The sequence below is a fragment of the Aptenodytes patagonicus genome, chromosome 9, assembly GCF_965638725.1.
Source record: "Aptenodytes patagonicus chromosome 9, bAptPat1.pri.cur, whole genome shotgun sequence".
Taxonomy (NCBI): domain Eukaryota; kingdom Metazoa; phylum Chordata; class Aves; order Sphenisciformes; family Spheniscidae; genus Aptenodytes; species Aptenodytes patagonicus.
In genome coordinates, this window is record NC_134957.1 from 15,033,717 (window position 1) to 15,050,425 (window position 16,709).

The 16,709-nt window shown below is 38.8% G+C and overlaps 1 protein-coding gene across 1 annotated transcript; it reads left to right on the top strand.

Moving 5' to 3' along the window:
- The first annotated feature begins 3,546 nt into the window (after nt 1–3,546).
- Nucleotides 3,547–13,572, top strand: FMR1NB (FMR1 neighbor). The gene is made up of 5 exons (XM_076347614.1): nt 3,547–3,616; nt 5,664–5,777; nt 7,285–7,422; nt 10,151–10,247; nt 13,470–13,572. The coding sequence occupies exons 1-5, from the start codon at nt 3,547–3,549 to the stop codon at nt 13,570–13,572; spliced, it is 522 nt and encodes a 173-aa protein (XP_076203729.1).
- Nucleotides 13,573–16,709: the final 3,137 nt, after the last annotated feature.

Here is a 16,709-nt window from a genome sequence, read left to right on the forward strand (position 1 = left end):
ACCTCAGTCGGCAACTGAGTACCACATCAGCTGCTCGCTCACCCCCCCCACACCCCCACCCCCGGTGGGATGGGGGAGAGAATTGGAAGAGTAGAAGTGAGAAAAACTCGTGGGTTGAGATAAGAACAGTTTAATAATTGAAATAAAATAATAATAATGTAATAATTATAATATACAAAGCAAGTGATGCACAGTACAATTGCTCACCACCTGCTGACCGATGCCCAGCCAGTCCCCGAGCAGCGGCCCCCCCCCCCGGCCAGCTTTCCCCCAGTTTATGTACTGCGCATGACGTCCCATGGTATGGAATGTCCCTTTGGCCAGTTTGGCTGTGCCCCCTCCCAGCTTCTTGTGCACCTCCAGCCTTCTCAGTCGGTAGAGCATGGGAAGCTGAAAAGTCCTTGGCTAGTGTAAGCACTGCTCAGCAACAAGTAAAACATCGGTGTGTCATCAACTTTGTTCTCCTCCTAAATCCAAAGCACAGCACTGTACCAGCTACTAGGAAGGAAATTAACTCTATCCCTGCCGAAACCAGGACATACCTTAACAGTGTAAGACAGCTTTATATATGTTACGAAAAGTGAGGTTAGTTCTTCTGAGTTAAGTGTTCTGAATAGATTCCAGTTTGATCTGCAAGGTTCTCCTTGCTAGAGTTTCACTAGGCTTAAGTGCAGTGTAGCTTTCACATCACATTTTTATGCTGTTTTCACCATTGGAAGGGTTAGACTTAAAACAGCTTTTTGCTCTTCAGCAGTATAGTCTCTCACAGCAGCCTGTGGATTGGATCTTTTACCTGCATCAGGGAATGAATCTTCTTTCTACTCCTAACAATTCCTTTAGATGTATCCCACATCTGTCACTCCTGCTTTCATGGTTATGAAGATCATCGATCTTGAGCAATTCATGATGGAGATAAATAATTGCCACTAAACCATGAATATGAATTAGTTGCCACTATTACTTTTTTACATTGTTAAAATATTTCTTTACAATAGGCTTCAAAGTAGTAATTTTTGTGTGCTTTGAGTGCTGTATTGAAGTGGATAATAAAGAGAAACAATCATAGATGATTGTTCTGTGTTTCTGCTGAGGGTTCAATAGGACGAGACTTTTTCTTACATTTTTGCACTGAATATAAGAAACTGATTTCCGATAAAAGCAGTTAATGTAAAGCAAAAAAAAAAAACCAACATGGATGTGGTCAGTATAAATGACTAGGAACTCGACTGTTGCAGAAATGGTATAACAAAGAATTGTTTGGGGTGGTTTGGTGTATTGGATGTGCATTTTTGGCTAGTGAACTCAGGTTGAGCCTTAGGTATAGACTACAGTTACAGCAGGGAGAGCCAACAGTCCTAAATTTAATAAAAAGAAAATCAATTAAGTGGTCAACATAAAATATGGGGGCAATTTTCTCGGATTCTTAGCAGTCTGAAAAGTCCCATATTTGTGCATCAGAAATGCATCACACTATATGCAGTGTTCCATGAGAGAAATCAACATGGAAAACCTTAATTGCGTGTGAAATCATACGCTTCAGAAAATGGAGAATGTTTGTTCGTATTGGACATTTCTAAGTATCTCTTCATTAGTACTATTGAGAGTGGCTGTGTCTAGTCTGCGTATAGAATGAAACAATGAAATTGAGGATACTGTATATTGCTTATATTAGCAAGCTAATGCTGCATACAAATTAGGTTAAAAAGAGTCACCCTTTAAACTCATGACTCAACTGAAATGAAAAAAACCCACAACGTTTGCATGTGAATATATAATTTTTTTCCAAGATCACTTATCTGTTCAGATGGCTGTTGTAGCATACATTTTTTTTCTAAAACATGAACTGCTTTAGGCAGCTCAACTGTTTGGAGAACTGCTGATTTGGGGGCATCTGTGTTTACTTTAGGTTTCTGTATTTTTAAAAATACTGTTCCTATTCTATTCAAAGAGCCTTTCCTTAATAAAAGGAATGGAAATGTCAAAGATTTGTGTTGACTGTGCTTTTGCTTCAAGTGTGCAGATACTTGGTGAACCTACAGGATGATCCTGTTACCTCATTAATTCACATTTAATGAATTATTGGGAGTCTCTAACTTAAGCACGCTGACCAAACTTTGTTTTGAGAGGAGTGTATTTTGCTGTCCTCAGTTATCTATTACCTGCTCTGCACTATTAGGTGGTGTTTGTGTTGCACACTGAAGTGTGATTGACAACAGCATAAACTTGGTTTTAACTTAGTGAATTAGAAGACTAAGAGGCTTTGTAACAGTCTTTGGGGGGCTGACTTTTTTTCAAACTGTGCAGCTTTTTTCTGGCCCCTCTGATGCATTTATCACATCAGTACTGTGCATTCTGAGCTGCATCATAGTAACGGAGCCCATTGTGATGAGCTCTGATTCCACGTTGTGCGTAGCAAGTCTGTAGTTGCTGTACTCTGGATAGCTGTAGTCTTCCAGTTCCAACAGCAAAGAAGACAGCAAAAGAAGTATGTAATGGGGAAAACTGGAATTGTCTCAATCTCCCTTGTTTTCCTTCTTGCAGGAAGTGTTTTCCTCTTCCCAATTTGTCCTGGATGGCATTAGATTTTAATAGGTATCTTGGAAAGCGTGATTCCTGTCCTCTTAAGAAATAATTTTACATTTAACTACCAAACCAAAGTTTCTCTGTGGGACAGAACGTGTTTGTGTATTACTCTGCAGAACAGGTACATTCTAACGGCAGGAAAGCTTTCCTCATTTAGCAGCAGGAGTGCAGAGAGAACAGACCCTTCAAAGGCCAATAGCTGTGTAAAATGCAATCTTTCTTTTCCCTGTATAGCACTTCAGAAAATGGGGTTCTCCTCCCTTACCAATATTAACAAAATAATCTCTAGGTTTAAGCTGTCTTAACAACTAAATATATGTGGTAGTGATTGAAAAAGACCTTTTTAGGGTAACAACAGAAACAACAGGCAAAGTGAAATACAGCATCTGGCGAAGCGATCTTCAGGGGTTGGTTGGAGGTAAAACCAGCTTAAAGCTGCTGTTAAATTACTATGAAGGACTTGGGGATTTCTAAAAGTATTTTTATTCATAGTACCATTTTGAACCACCTTTTTAAAACGTTTTTATCCAAAGCATCTCATACACTCTGATTTTGAGAAGGCTGAAGAATTCAACAAGCTAAACTAGAATTCAGTTGTAAGCTTCCAACAATTTTTAGTTCTTCAGTTCATTAAACCGGGATTAAAATCTTGAGCTAAAAGTGATCTTTTTAAGGTGTCAGGTGTCCAGCTCTGGGACACTTCAGAGAGATCATTTTTTGGCTAATCTCTGTTAACAAGATGCCTCCCTTTAAGCTCTCTTTAAATGAGTAATTTCTTTAAAATCACTTACTAAAGAAAAAAAAAACCGCTGGGTTTGGCAGCCTCCTTATTGTGAAAAAAGGCAGTCCTCTGTGCAGCAATCTGCTGTCATGTTTGTTCTAATCCATAAATATGAAGTTAAGATCCAAAATTTTTTTATGTATAACCACATACCTGTTGTTATTGTTGGGTTTATTGCAGTAATGCTGGTAATTGGCACCCATCTAGCGTGGAGCTATGTGGTACTGATACTGCTTTATCGCATCAGTTCAAGTGAGTATTGCCAGGAGAAAAGCATTTTCATAGAGGAAGCAAGTACTTCTACTAGCAAGAAGTTAAGTTTACGGTTTTGTTGTCTTAGCAATGATTGAAAAATACTGAAAATATTACAGTTAATGACTCCAGATAAGATTGATTAGTCCTGACACTTAAATACAGCAAAATACCTTCCTCCCCCCCCGCCCCCAACTATAGTTCCCATTTCCCTCTTTGTGCATCTGTATGAGAAACACATGCTGCTTGTTTCATCCCTGGCAGTGTATCTTGCTTTTATTTTACCTTTGATTATAGTGTCTTCTATTTTTTCCCCACTTTGACTTTTTTTTCCCCAGCATACAATTAAAGGTGTTCTGTTCTGTTGAGATTTGATGTATTTGCTTACTACAGCAGGTGGCTCAAAATAGTTAGCAAAGATTTCTGGCTGATAACTTGCACTTACACCAGAAGTTAAATTTGGTCATCTGACGTGTGTAAAGGATCAGCCCACACATGAAGCTTGCATTTGATCCTTTATGCATTGAGAAACCAGACTTAAGAGACTACCTTTTCAGCTCTTGGTGAAAGGCTGTCAGTTGCTGCAAGTGTCATGGTAAAATGCTTCTGCAATATCTAAATGAGGAAGTTGTTCTGTCTTTAAAAACAAAAAAGGCAAAAACATTTTTCGGGGGGGGCGGGGGATGAGCCCTAATATAGATATAAATGTGATTTATAGCTTATATTAATTGGCAGTGCCCATTAAACCTATGCATATGGCTTGTGTCTCTTTATAGTCTCATATAAGAGAGTAATGTGTAGGACAACCATGGTCATATTTTCGGATAATTCTTACCAAACTGATTGTTGGATACCTCATCTCATGAACTTCTTGTGAAATCGTTACAAAACTTTTAAAATTTTTCTGTTCTTCTGTCTTGATTACTGACGGGGAGGGGGACCATGGCATAACTGTCAGCGCGAACTTTGGTCATGTTTCTGTTCTATGTTAGTTTCAGATTCTCTATTTTGACATACATTCAATTCTCCCTACTCTCATGCTTCTTTTTCCCAAGGGAGTTTTGTATGGCACGGAAGAGGCAAGTTGTGCCCCAGGACAAACAGAATTTACGCTCCTGATGCTGCTAGCTGAAAAATCATCCAGAAGACTGAAATTGTTCAATACCTTAGTTTTTGGTTAGGCTGTGATCTCACTTCTGTTCACAAGGATCTATAAAACCATGAAATGGCTTTCAATAAACTCCATCACTGAAAGCTATTAAAGTTGTGATGGTGTAAGTTTCTCATACGGAGAGAAAAAAGGCAAGCACATAGGAATACTGGGTTTCTTCCCCCCCCCCCCCCCCATTGTGGAGTGGTTGATTGCCAGTGGAGTCCCACTGTGATTTGCACTTTTGGTTTAATGAAAAAGAGATGTAGTGAGGCAGCAAGGTTTACTGATGCCACATTTTTCAGAGTAGTGTAAATGAAAGGTGATCAGTAAGTCCCAGAGCCACAAATCACTGGGGTTTGGGAAAATGCTCCAGTACCTCTATATTCAGGGATGTTTTACTCTTTTCTACACAACTGCTGTAGGTCACTGAAACAAGATGTTGGGATAGGTGTATGTTTGGCTGTATCTGATAAAGCTGCTTTTCACCACATTTCTGTGTTTCAGTTGGGGTGTGATCTTTATCTAAAACAAAGACCGAAAGTTCTGCTTGCATACATGAGAAATACATCTATAGATATAACAGAGGTTTCATGTAACCTGCACCTTATAGGTGAACAGTTAGGGCTTTTTATCTTGACAATTTCCACCTGAATAGATTCTTTAATTTAAATTTCACAGCTTTAGTTCTTTACTCATTGTGGTTCATGAAGCAATTTGAAATACTATAAGTGATACAACAGAAAGACATCTATGCTTAACCTTGCTAGCCATCAGTAGTCACAATTCATGACTATAAATGCCTGTATAATGAAAGATAATCAGTATGAAAATGTCATTGCACTTAATTAATTACAGGTATTTGATGGTAATGAGCTAATCATTATGAGCTTTCAGGTTTTGCACCACCAACTCAGCATGTTTTAGAAAAAAGTGAAGTGGCACCCAGCAAACTTAACATCAAACTGAAAGATGTGTATGAACCTCTCTTAAGCTTCTTCAGGCCAGTGAGTAAGTGTCACTTCATCACTGCAGCATTGTTTCTCTCTTCCCTTTCCCCTCCTTCGGCCTCACTTCCACCCTACCTGTCAGCATTTAGTGTATTTAAAACCCTCGGTCTGATACTGTAAAACTCACTAGATCTCTTCAAAATGGTATTGTTAAATGCCCCTTTGGAACAATCATAAATTTGCTTCCACTGCGTTACTACCCTCCTACGAAACCCTTCATCATCAGTGATGTGATTGTGCTAGAAATGCTGGACAGTTTGGAGTAGGATCCACCTTGCCTAGCTTTGTTGTATCTGATCTGAACTAGTTTTCTAGTCTCCCCATATGCGCATAGGAAGAGCAGTTTGGCACATCCTAAATGAGAGAAGGATTTTGCCCCACAGTAGTGTGTCTTCCACTTCTATTGGCTAGGGAAGGCTCCAGGGCCATTGGCTTAGACTGAACCACTCACCTTTTGGGCTGCTGAAGTTAAATGACAAGAACCACATTATTTCATAAAATTATGCTAATATCTATGAATACAGAAAGGGCTTGGCATGTACAAAAATTGCAAGCCTGGTTCCATAATTGGATCACAAAGAGAAAGGAGAAGCAGAAATACCACTTTTCACTTAGTATGTTTCTGCATTACCTTAATATCAGCATACCTCCGCTGCTATTACTACCACCTAGCCCTAAGTAAACACAGAGGTCTCATGAAGTGCCTGATCCCCCATTTAATCAACTGAATTTGGCTACCTGTAATGTCTATGATAAACATGAGACTGACAATGCAGCCAATCTTGGGAGTGGTGTTGGAACCAAATGATGCTTTGCAGCTGCTGTGAAAGTGTCACTGAAGGGATGCAATACCAAGTTTTACAGGAATTAAATGTATAGAGACAGGTAATTTATGGCCATCTTACACATTTAAGCCCTTCCCACAGAGGATCTCATGATTATCAATAAATCTGTTATTAAATAGCAAATTTAAAAATTGCTTAACTATTTTCTTCAATAACTGGATTGGCTATCTTGGGGTTTTGTTCCTATCAGCTGATTTTCAGCTGCTTGTAGAAACATGCAATTAGTGCCAAACAGAGAGATGGCTAGTTGCAATATATTCTATGCTGGGCCCTTCAAAAAAAAAAAACTTGTCTTAAATTTCTGTCGTCTTTTTTTAATTAGAAACAGTCCAGTCAGAAAATTTAGTTTGTCTTTCCCACTTACTTTACAAACCTAAGTACAAAAAAGGGGCACAATGGTGTTTAGATTCACTCTTGTAAATGTTTCTTACTGAAACAAAGCAAATTGCTTAAGATTTTGTATGACATGATTTTAGCTTTTCTGTTAATTTTAATATAACGATTGATTAGTTTTTGGGAAAGAACATACATGAAAGTCAATGATACTGTTTTCTGGTGGACTTACCCTATCAAAACATACTAGGGACAGCAAAACGATAACGTCCGTCTACTTAAGCATTGCTCCTAGGATAGAGATCTTACATATTATTTCTTTTTTTAAAGCATGCCGTCGCAAAGATGAAAAAACCTTAATTCCTTGTCATGTAGGAGAGGGCCTTAACACAACTGAATGCTTGAAAAATAAATGTTGTCCTTCCAAAACCGTCCATGAACTGAAATGTTACATGCCATTTAAAGACAGTAAGTATACGTCTGTAGATTACTGCCTCATAGCCAAATGCTGCTTCTGGTCAGACAATACAATTTTCATTTCTGTTTGTTTCTTTAGTTTTTCAGGTCACCACTCTCTTCAAAGTAAGTGTAAGCTTGCATTTATTTCTGCATATATATTAATACAGAAAACAATTCATTGATAAAGCATTGTCTGGATATCTTGTCAACCCTGGCACAAGCAAAGAACAAGTGATGTGATACAAATAAACAGTCACATATGTTAGTACAAAGAATGGAGTGAAGGCTTTATTTGTGGAAAGGGGGGTTTGATCCAAAGTCACAGTGACTCTGTGAAAGTGCTGTGAAGAAAAGGTGAAGGAACTGGTTGTATTTAATCTGGTGAAGAGGAGGCTGATTGGTTATTTAATAGCCTGTTTAGAAGAGCAATTACTAAGATGAGGGAGCCACAAATTCTTCTTGGTAGAACCAGATGATATAACAAGTGGGAATTGCCACTAATTGATGCTTGGGAAATTTAGCTTGGACATTAGGGGAAAAAAATTCATTAGGAAAGTAGTGCAACTCTAGAACAAGTCATCAGAAAGGTGGTGGAGTCACCATCCTTGGAGATTTTCAAGACTTGGCTAGACAAAGACACAACTTGCTTGACCTCATGTTGGTGGTAGCCTTGCTTCAGGAAGAAAGTTGGTCTATGTGATGTGCAGAAGTCTCTAACAACCAAAATTTCTGTGGTTTTGTTTTCTCAAATTCTAGCCTTAATGTAATATTTTACCTTCCTTTTTTACTTTGAGCATAGACTTGGCATGAGTGATTTTTTTTTTTTTTTCTCTCTCATGAAAGAATGCAGCAAACTATTTTTGTACATCCTACCTTTGCATATAACTCCATGGTAATCTGCTTTACTGAAAGGGTTGAATCAAATCTTAATTTTTGTCATAACTTTTTTTCCTGTTTGTACAGCTTTGTAGAAACAATTGTTGCTTTTCATGGTGAAGTTGCTTCAACAAGCTGAAAAATGCAAAAAAGTTAGAGGCTTTCTATTAGACACAGAATTACTGGGTTTGGAAGGGACCTCTCAAGAACGTACAGTCCAATCCTCCCTGTTCAAGCAGGGTCAGCTCCAACAGATTTCCCAGGGCTGTGTCCAGTCAAATTTTGAATATGTACAAGGACAGAGAATCCACGTCTCCGGACAACCTGTTCCAGTGCTTACTGTTTGTATCCTCAGAAAAAAAAAAAAATTCTTATGTTCAGATGGAATTTTGCATCTTAATTTGTGTCCTTTGCCTCATGCTGACACTAGATGCGTATCTCATGGTTTTCTGTCAAGAACAATGTCAAGATAGTAGAGTGATATTTGGAGATTCATCATAGACAAATAGAAACAGAGCCAAATACTACAATTTTTTTTTCCTAACACAGCAATTCCTTTTATATTGTATCCTTTTTCTCACCAACAATTAAGCAGGAAGAGTTCTCAGACACAGGCAATCTTGCCAAACATGGATATGAAGTTAGTAAAAAGAAACCATAATGTATAACTTAATGGTTTAGGTCTTCCTGATATAATTCAGCATACCTCCATTGATTTCAGAGATGATATAATTTTCAGGAAGAGCTGACTTAATACAGATGTGAAACCCCAAGGGAATACTTGTAAGCTAACATGAATTCACTTTCTGCTTGTTTGTGCTTGCTCAGAAGCAAGTAGAGGTCAGGATCAAACTTTGACATTTTTCTTGTGGTTGAGCAGCTCCACATTCCAGTGCTAGGGCAGCTGTAATTGCTGCTAGCTAGATAACTTTTGATAGAAGAAAGTACCATTCAGCATGAGGCCATCAGAATCTGTTTTAGTTAGGGGCATACTGCAGAAATAAAATGTTTTAATAATATTCATTCCCCACTTGGGCCTTTATATTATGTATAAAAGACTTTCACGAGAAGAAAAGCTGTACAGTGAAAATTATAGCTCTTCTGCTCATTTTTAGGACACACACTCAAGCAAATGTTAAAATTAAATACGCTTATTCAGCTGTGACTGCTTGATTCCTTATTCCAGTTAAGCTTTTATTGTTTGGACATAAATATCAAGGGATGACTATTTTACAGAATTATTTGTTCATAGATTAATTAGCTACTTGAATGCTTCTGGATGTACAACATATGTCCAAAGAAAATACAAACGCTTACTGCCCTGGGAGCACATGCTGTTTGCCTCATAGCAATCTGTTGACAAAATAGAAACACTTAGCAGATATTAGACTCATGGCACTTGCATTTCTGTAAGATGGTCACAGGCTGCATACTTGAATGGTTCTTATCTGGGAGTTTTGTCTTGAATTTCACTAGGAATTAAATGAGGCTTTAAGAAAATTGCTGCAAAAGTTATGAACTGAAACAGATAAATAGCATTCATTTGCATGATTTTGTCTCCATTCTTAAAGAAGCTCTTAAAGGACTTTGATTTCCACACATACACACCCCCCATGCCCTGGGCTCACTCAAACCCCAGTTGCTTCTGAAACTAACCAAACACTTGGGCTATTCGAATTCAGGTCAAATTTGAGACTTGATCTTTCTCATCTGAGCTCATTTCTAACACTTACTTTTTTTCCATTGTGTTCCTGGCTGAGATACATATATGTCTGTCTTAGAGGCTAATCTCTGTCATCTGTACCTCGATATATATCTCAGAATGATTAATAACTAATGCAAACTTCTGCTGACTCTACAGATATGCAACTCACATTTCGACTGCTTGTGCTTGTGGCAGGAGGATTTTTGATTTTGGGGTGTCTACCATTCTGTTGCTGTGCCTGTTTGCAGAGAAGGTAAGCATTCGAGCATGACCAGACCAAATTTATGATGTAATGCTTCTAAACGTAGAAAATATGGACAACTGACATGTTTGAAGTCAGTGAAGGGAGAAAAGACTGGGGAAAAAGGCAAGAAACTAACGTGCAAACATAAAAAATTAGTCCTTCTATTTTGAAGCTACACAAAACAGAGAGTCAACTTGGCTTAATGCAAAAAAGTTTATTAATGCCCCAGTGCTCTTTCTAAAGACCCAGTTATAAAGGAATTGGACTTAATCTTGCTTCCCTTGCTTGGGAAGTTGCATGTAAAACGTGAAGGCACACTGCCTGCCGGTTAGAAAAGAAGTCTGCACACAAAGCCCTGAATGGAGCTTGAGCAGCGGTGCCTGAACTTGAGTTCAGCTCTGCAGGAAGCGGATCCTCTCCTGGGCCGATATGCTGAGGTATGCAAGGCCAGGCTTTTGCTCCCTTGACTCTACAGTTATCTTCCCCCACTTTCTGCCCCTGCTCCCTGCCAAAGGCTAGTGTATCCATATACATTAAAGGAACTTGGTTTCCGTTCTTCTCCTCTTTGTCAGGAAGGCAACACCAACAACTGCCAGTTGTGAGCAAAAAAGGTGGCAAATGAGACTTAAGAGCAAATGAAGCTATCAGGCAGCCTGCGACACTGCACACCGCCCATCCTGCTCAACCCAGAATAGGTTTTTAGGACACAGTGTCCTGAGTGCAAAGAAAATCCAGAACATTAGTGAAAAAGAAAAGGAAAGTTTTGAGGAAAAGTTAATTTCACTTTGTAACATAAGTTTAAACAGAAACAAGTGCGAAAACTTCCTGCCACTTGCCTTAGCTCTCAAAATCACAGGGAAGAAGGGAGACAAAAATGGTTCTTTTACCACTGCCTTCGAGGGCACTTCTACAAAAGAATGACATTGCCTATGGTAAACAATTGACTGCTGCACGGGAATGAATTATCTGAAAGATAATAGGGAAGAAATGAATGAGAAAAAGCCGTTTGTAAAGAACAAGTAGAAATGTGTCTGTGTGGAATAGACCTAGAGTTATGCAGTAAGACGCAGAAGGAAGGAACACAGTAGTAGACCTGAACAGAGTAAGAGGGATGGGATGGGAGTGTGCTTGGGAGAAATGCGAATTAATTAGCTCTAATGCTTCTAATGTGCAGTGCTTTTTTTTTTTTAATGTATACGGCACATTACAGCCTGTGAGCACTATGCAAGCAGTTTAGTGTTTGACATTGTGAAGAGTTTCGGCATGTGTATATGTTCTTATGATAATGGGAAAATGTAAGCTCCACAAAATCAATATCATTAAACTAAGATGGAATGTATTAACATAACTGTGCTTTATTTTTCTAAGGTGGTAGTTCATATTGAATGGCTAATGCTATAGCTTGGTTAATATGACAGAATTGTCTTTTTTGTGAAGTCTTTTTTTCCCCCTAAGTGTTCAACTTTTGCTTTACTAAGATATTAGTCTGTGTGGGATCATATACATGCACGTACACACACACATAGACTTTACTAATGTGGCTGCTTAGCAGATGGCTACTTGCTATGGAGTTCCACATTTAGACAAAACCTGCTGTGAAAATCTCCACATTACATCTTACACCGTGCTTAACAGCTGATGTTCAGCATACAGATAGCTGCACTGAGTCATCAGTGACTCCGAAAACAGGAGGCAAAGAATTAACATGAAATTATCATAAATTTTCTGGAAAATGAATTAATACATGTTCATTTTGAGAGAATTCACATTAATGTTTAAATGATCATTTCTGTGTTTTTTCATAGCCAGTGAAACTAGGAATATTGCTCTTCTGCTATGACTTGTTTTTTGCTTTGTTTTTTAATGCAGTGATTAACCAGATGCTAAATGGTTTTAATTTCCAGTATCATATATTTGAGTTCTAGGAAAGGAGCAATCCTATAGCATTGTAACTTTGAGTTTTACCAGTTTTAGAGACAGTTGATAGAGGACATGGCTTTGAAAAGCATTCCTTTAATGAGCCTAAAACCTTCTCTCTGGATGGAAATTCTTTTGTTTTCAACATTGTATGGTCATTGTTGAGAGGGACCTATGTACAATGCCAAAACGGTACTGCAGTGGACGTGCAAAAAAAAAAAAAGTAAAAATTGTTCTCTACAGTTATCAAAAAATAAGAGGGCTTTTGCTGATGAAATGTGGGATAATTGTTTAGTTCCACTGTGACTCTTCTAGAGCAAATGCCAAGGTTTCCCATAGGAGTCTGTATTTATATTTAAAAAAAAGAGAGAGAGGGAGACCAAACCTGGGCAACTAGCTCTGGAAGGCTTTTGCAGGCACTTGTGCTATGTAACTAGAGATGGCTGTTTGTCAAGAGATGCCCAGGATGAGGACAGCAGAGGTAATTCCATAACGTGGCCAGATTAAGAACATGTAGGAGCATGGAATTTCTGCAAAATTGATAGGGGGAGTTGAGTACTCCCCCGCTCACCACACTTGATAACACTAGTAATTCCTGAGTCAGCGAGGCTTTGTTATGTTGCATCCCCACTGATGAACTGTGTATTTGCCTTCTTCCAATGGTGTTTTCATGCAGGAGGCAGAATCTACATGTGCCCATTCCCTGGTAAATGACAGTTTCTCTCCTGTGCTATCAACATAATATCTCTCTTCTTGAGCTGTGTTCTCTGATGCTTTTGCTATGTCCATAACTGTGCTATCCTATTTTATTTCTCTCAGTTTTGTTAGTCTTCATTAACAACCACATGCAATGATGGGTCAGTTAAGACACTAAAGGTTAGGAAAACGTAGGTGCACTTAACTAGCACTATATTTGAATAATACTGTGTTGGTTTTTAAAATAGAATAAGAATTAGAAAAGTCTTCTTTTCCTTCTGCTGAATTCCTAGTACATCTGTGGGAAGCAGGCCATAGAATTCGGTTGACTAGTTACTGGGGAAACTTCTGGTCATGGTTGCATTATATGAATCAGAAGGTGAGCTGAAATTCATGAAGAAAATGTAAGAGATGGGAAAAGCTTATTGAAATGCTTTTCCTAGCCTTAAATCTGTCTGTGTTCTAGTGATGAAATCTTGTGATGGCCCCTGAAATCAACTGTAGCTTTGCATTTTTTTCCACTGGAGCTCGGATTTCATGGCTAAAGTCTAGGTGGTCTTCTCTAAATTCCTTCTTTGCAAGTCAACCAATTTCAGCTGTTGTTTTAATATGTTGCAGTCAATGTGTCGATCCTTTACGAAGGGCAAACAACGAAGTAGAGCAAATTGTGTGGAAGAAAAGAGCACATAGTGAAGACGTACATGGCCTTTTACTGGATTGACTCTAAGGACCGTAAGAACAAAAAAAAGGTAAACTAACCTTGGAGTATTCTTTTGTTCTTTCAGTTTAGGATTGTTATCTTACATCAATTCCGTATAGAATACTAAACACATGCAGTACTAAATGCCTCTTCCCAGTCCAGTAGACTTTGTCAAAAGGCACTGTTTATCAGGGATCACCTTCAATTTCTGTTGTGGGAGAAGTAACGAGTCTTCAAGAATTTGATTGCTGTCCTGGGATGCTAAATGACAGCAGAGCAAGCCATGGACAGTATTTCAGTCCTAGGTTTAAGTCCTCTGCCGTTTCAGTGTTCCTTATCCCATGTGCAAACTGTGTTGCATGGGAAAGTGGAAAAGCAAAGTAAGGTTTTTGCCGCTTTCAGGAGATGCGGATCAGTTTACAGGCACTGAGAAATCTGTCCTTCTGTATGGATAGGGGTGTTTTACAGCTGACATGTTCACATAGCTCCACATCTTGGCATTCTTCCTCAATGCTAAAGAGCAGTTGACTACTGAAAAATGTAATCTGAGAGTGAAATGCTATTTACTCCACATGAGCATGCCAAACTATAGCCTACTAAAGGTGACAATGAAATAAAAAAGTGTCAGTGAGGTCATTAGACAATAAGGAAACATTTCAGGGAGAGTATTGATTTGGCAAAAATTTAAAGATGTCCCTAAATCTAGTTATACTGATGTTTAGTATTTTTTTTTCCCCTTTGGTCTAGAGGAACATCCACCTGATCTTGAAGACCTCAAGCAGAAGGACACCAGGATTACTTGAGTATGCCCTAGAAAATGAGACGTTTTGTTTCAGTATCAAAGTAATACAGTGTTGTCAACCCTTGATAATGCTATTGATTTTGCAATAGAAGGTCTTCATTTCTAGTTCTTCATGCTCATTCCATATCTCCTGTACAAAAACGTACAGTACTTAAAGTCCTATCGGTACTTAAAGGGAGCTTATAAAAAAGATGGCGGCAAACTCTTTAGCAGGGCCTGTTGCGACAGGACAAGGGGAAATGGCTTTAAACTAAAGGGGGGTAGATTTAGACTAGGTATAAAGAGAAATTTTTTACGCTGAGGGTGGTGGAACACTGGCCCAGGTTGCCCAGAGAGGTGGTGGATGCCCCATCCCTGGAAACATTCCAGGTCAGGTTGGATGGGGCTCTGAGCAACCTGATCTAGTTGGAGATGTCCCTGCCCACGGCAGGGGGGTTGGACTAGATGACCTTTAGAGGTCCCTTCCAACCCAAACTATTCTATGAAAACCTTGTAACACTGAAAGGCAAAACTGCTTGTGGCAACTCCTGTATAATAAAGCCAGTCTTCTCTTATTAATATAGCATCCCTGTGGAGGGATATAAAGATACCAGTTAAGTGCCTGCCTTAGTTTAGAGGTCAGTCTTAGAATATTATGTGGATTAAGAAGAGAGTATTGACATTTGTTAAATTGGTAGTGAATGGCAAGCTTACTCTGTTTCAGTATTGGATGGCACCATAGCACAGTAGTGCTACTCTTACTGAGGAGAACGACAAATTCCTTACTAGGCTGCAGAGGATTTGGGAAATCTGTTGTTGGGCAGTTGCTTTAAAGATATGCTTGGCAAAAATACAAAGTACTTGAGGAAACCGTGGTAGTGTTTTCTCTGGCATTGTCTCTCTCCATGGTATATCACTGCACCACAGAACTTTCTTTGATCTTTGGATGACCTGTCTCCCAAGGTAGGTGATTTCAAAATGCAATTTCTTTCCATTTCCCTGTAGTGTACCAAAAATAAAAGAAACAAACATGTAACGGTTTTCAGCAGCTGAGTGCAAAGTAAGACTGAGCACCTAAAAGAATGTCAGTAGAAATCAATATCAGCCCTAATAATGCAATCACTGGTCATTTTTCTTTGCGTCTGTGAAGTCCATGTGGCAGAATTTCCAAGAGCTACAACTGGGAGGAATGGAGTTTTGCTCCTAAGCTGGAGAGAGAGTAAATATTATGAGTGATTCTTAGAAACCCTGTGTACTTTCAGGATTCCCCATTTAATAAATTTTTCTTAGTTTCATCAGTCCTAAAAAAGGCATCACTTAAAATCCAAGTGTAATAGGGTGGAATATGCATATGGACAATCTCATGAAATAGTCAGAGTACTTACTGATGGTCAGACATAACTATTTGCAGGATCTTTAAAGCCTGACATTGCAACCATTGCCAATAGTGTTGTATTACAGATGATTTGGTTATAATTTTGTAAGCAAAAGTATTATGATGTTTTTGATGTGGAGCAGCAGAATGATGGAGACTGAGTAGGGCTCTGCGTGCCTTCCAAATCTGATGTGTATTTGCTGTTTCTTGATATTATTTTTAGGAATGGTGAAGTATGTGTATAGACATTTTGACAAAAACAGTTTCCTGCTACATGAATTTAGGGGCACCGTCACAGCTGAAATGTGCATGTGACAAACCACACCGGTCCTCATGGCTGATGGTGATTATGGAGAGAGCGCTGTGCTCTGGAGAAAGTTAGGCTTTCATATGGTGCTTCATGATTTTGATTTGAAAGGTAATAAATTCCTTCTGTTTCCATGTCATTAACAGCACAACTGCTTTCAATGTCACATAACATTCCGACAAAGGGACACATACCGATAAAACAACTGTATTTAACCGTAAGCAATCAATGCATCTGCAGTAACCCTATCTGGCAGCACTAGAACAAGATGAGCATAAGCAAAATACATGGACTGTAAGAGGAGGAGGTGAGATGAAAAAGGCACAGCAAGGGTTATGTTCCCCCTAGTGTGACAGTAGTCAAGAGCATAGTGCATGGCTTTGGGCCCTGTCCCTTTCCCATGTAGCAGCTTCACCGTAAAGAGGTTCTAAAAAGCTGGAAGATTTGCTTTTCAGTTGGAGAAGACAAAAGCTCTGATTTCAAATTTTAATTTCTATAGTAGCTTGGCAGTTCATTGAATCAATAACTGTCAAGCATGAGTATTGCATAGATAACTGCTAAATGTCATAATAGCTATTTCATTATTACTGAAGGTCAAGATTATCACCTTAGGGTCAAATCAGAGGTATTCATTCACAGGCCTGTGTGTGATGCTAACTGTACTGACATTGTCACATAAACATGGATGTTTTGAT

Coding starts and splice junctions, on each gene's coding strand:
- FMR1NB (XM_076347614.1), top strand. CDS start 3,547: ATGCTGGTAATTGGCACCCATCTAGCGTGGAGCTATGTGGTACTGATA. Junction 5,778..7,284: donor AAGCTTCTTCAGGCCAGTGA/GTAAGTGTCACT, acceptor CTTTTTTTAAAG/CATGCCGTCGCAAAGATGAA. Junction 10,248..13,469: donor TGTGCCTGTTTGCAGAGAAG/GTAAGCATTCGA, acceptor AATATGTTGCAG/TCAATGTGTCGATCCTTTAC.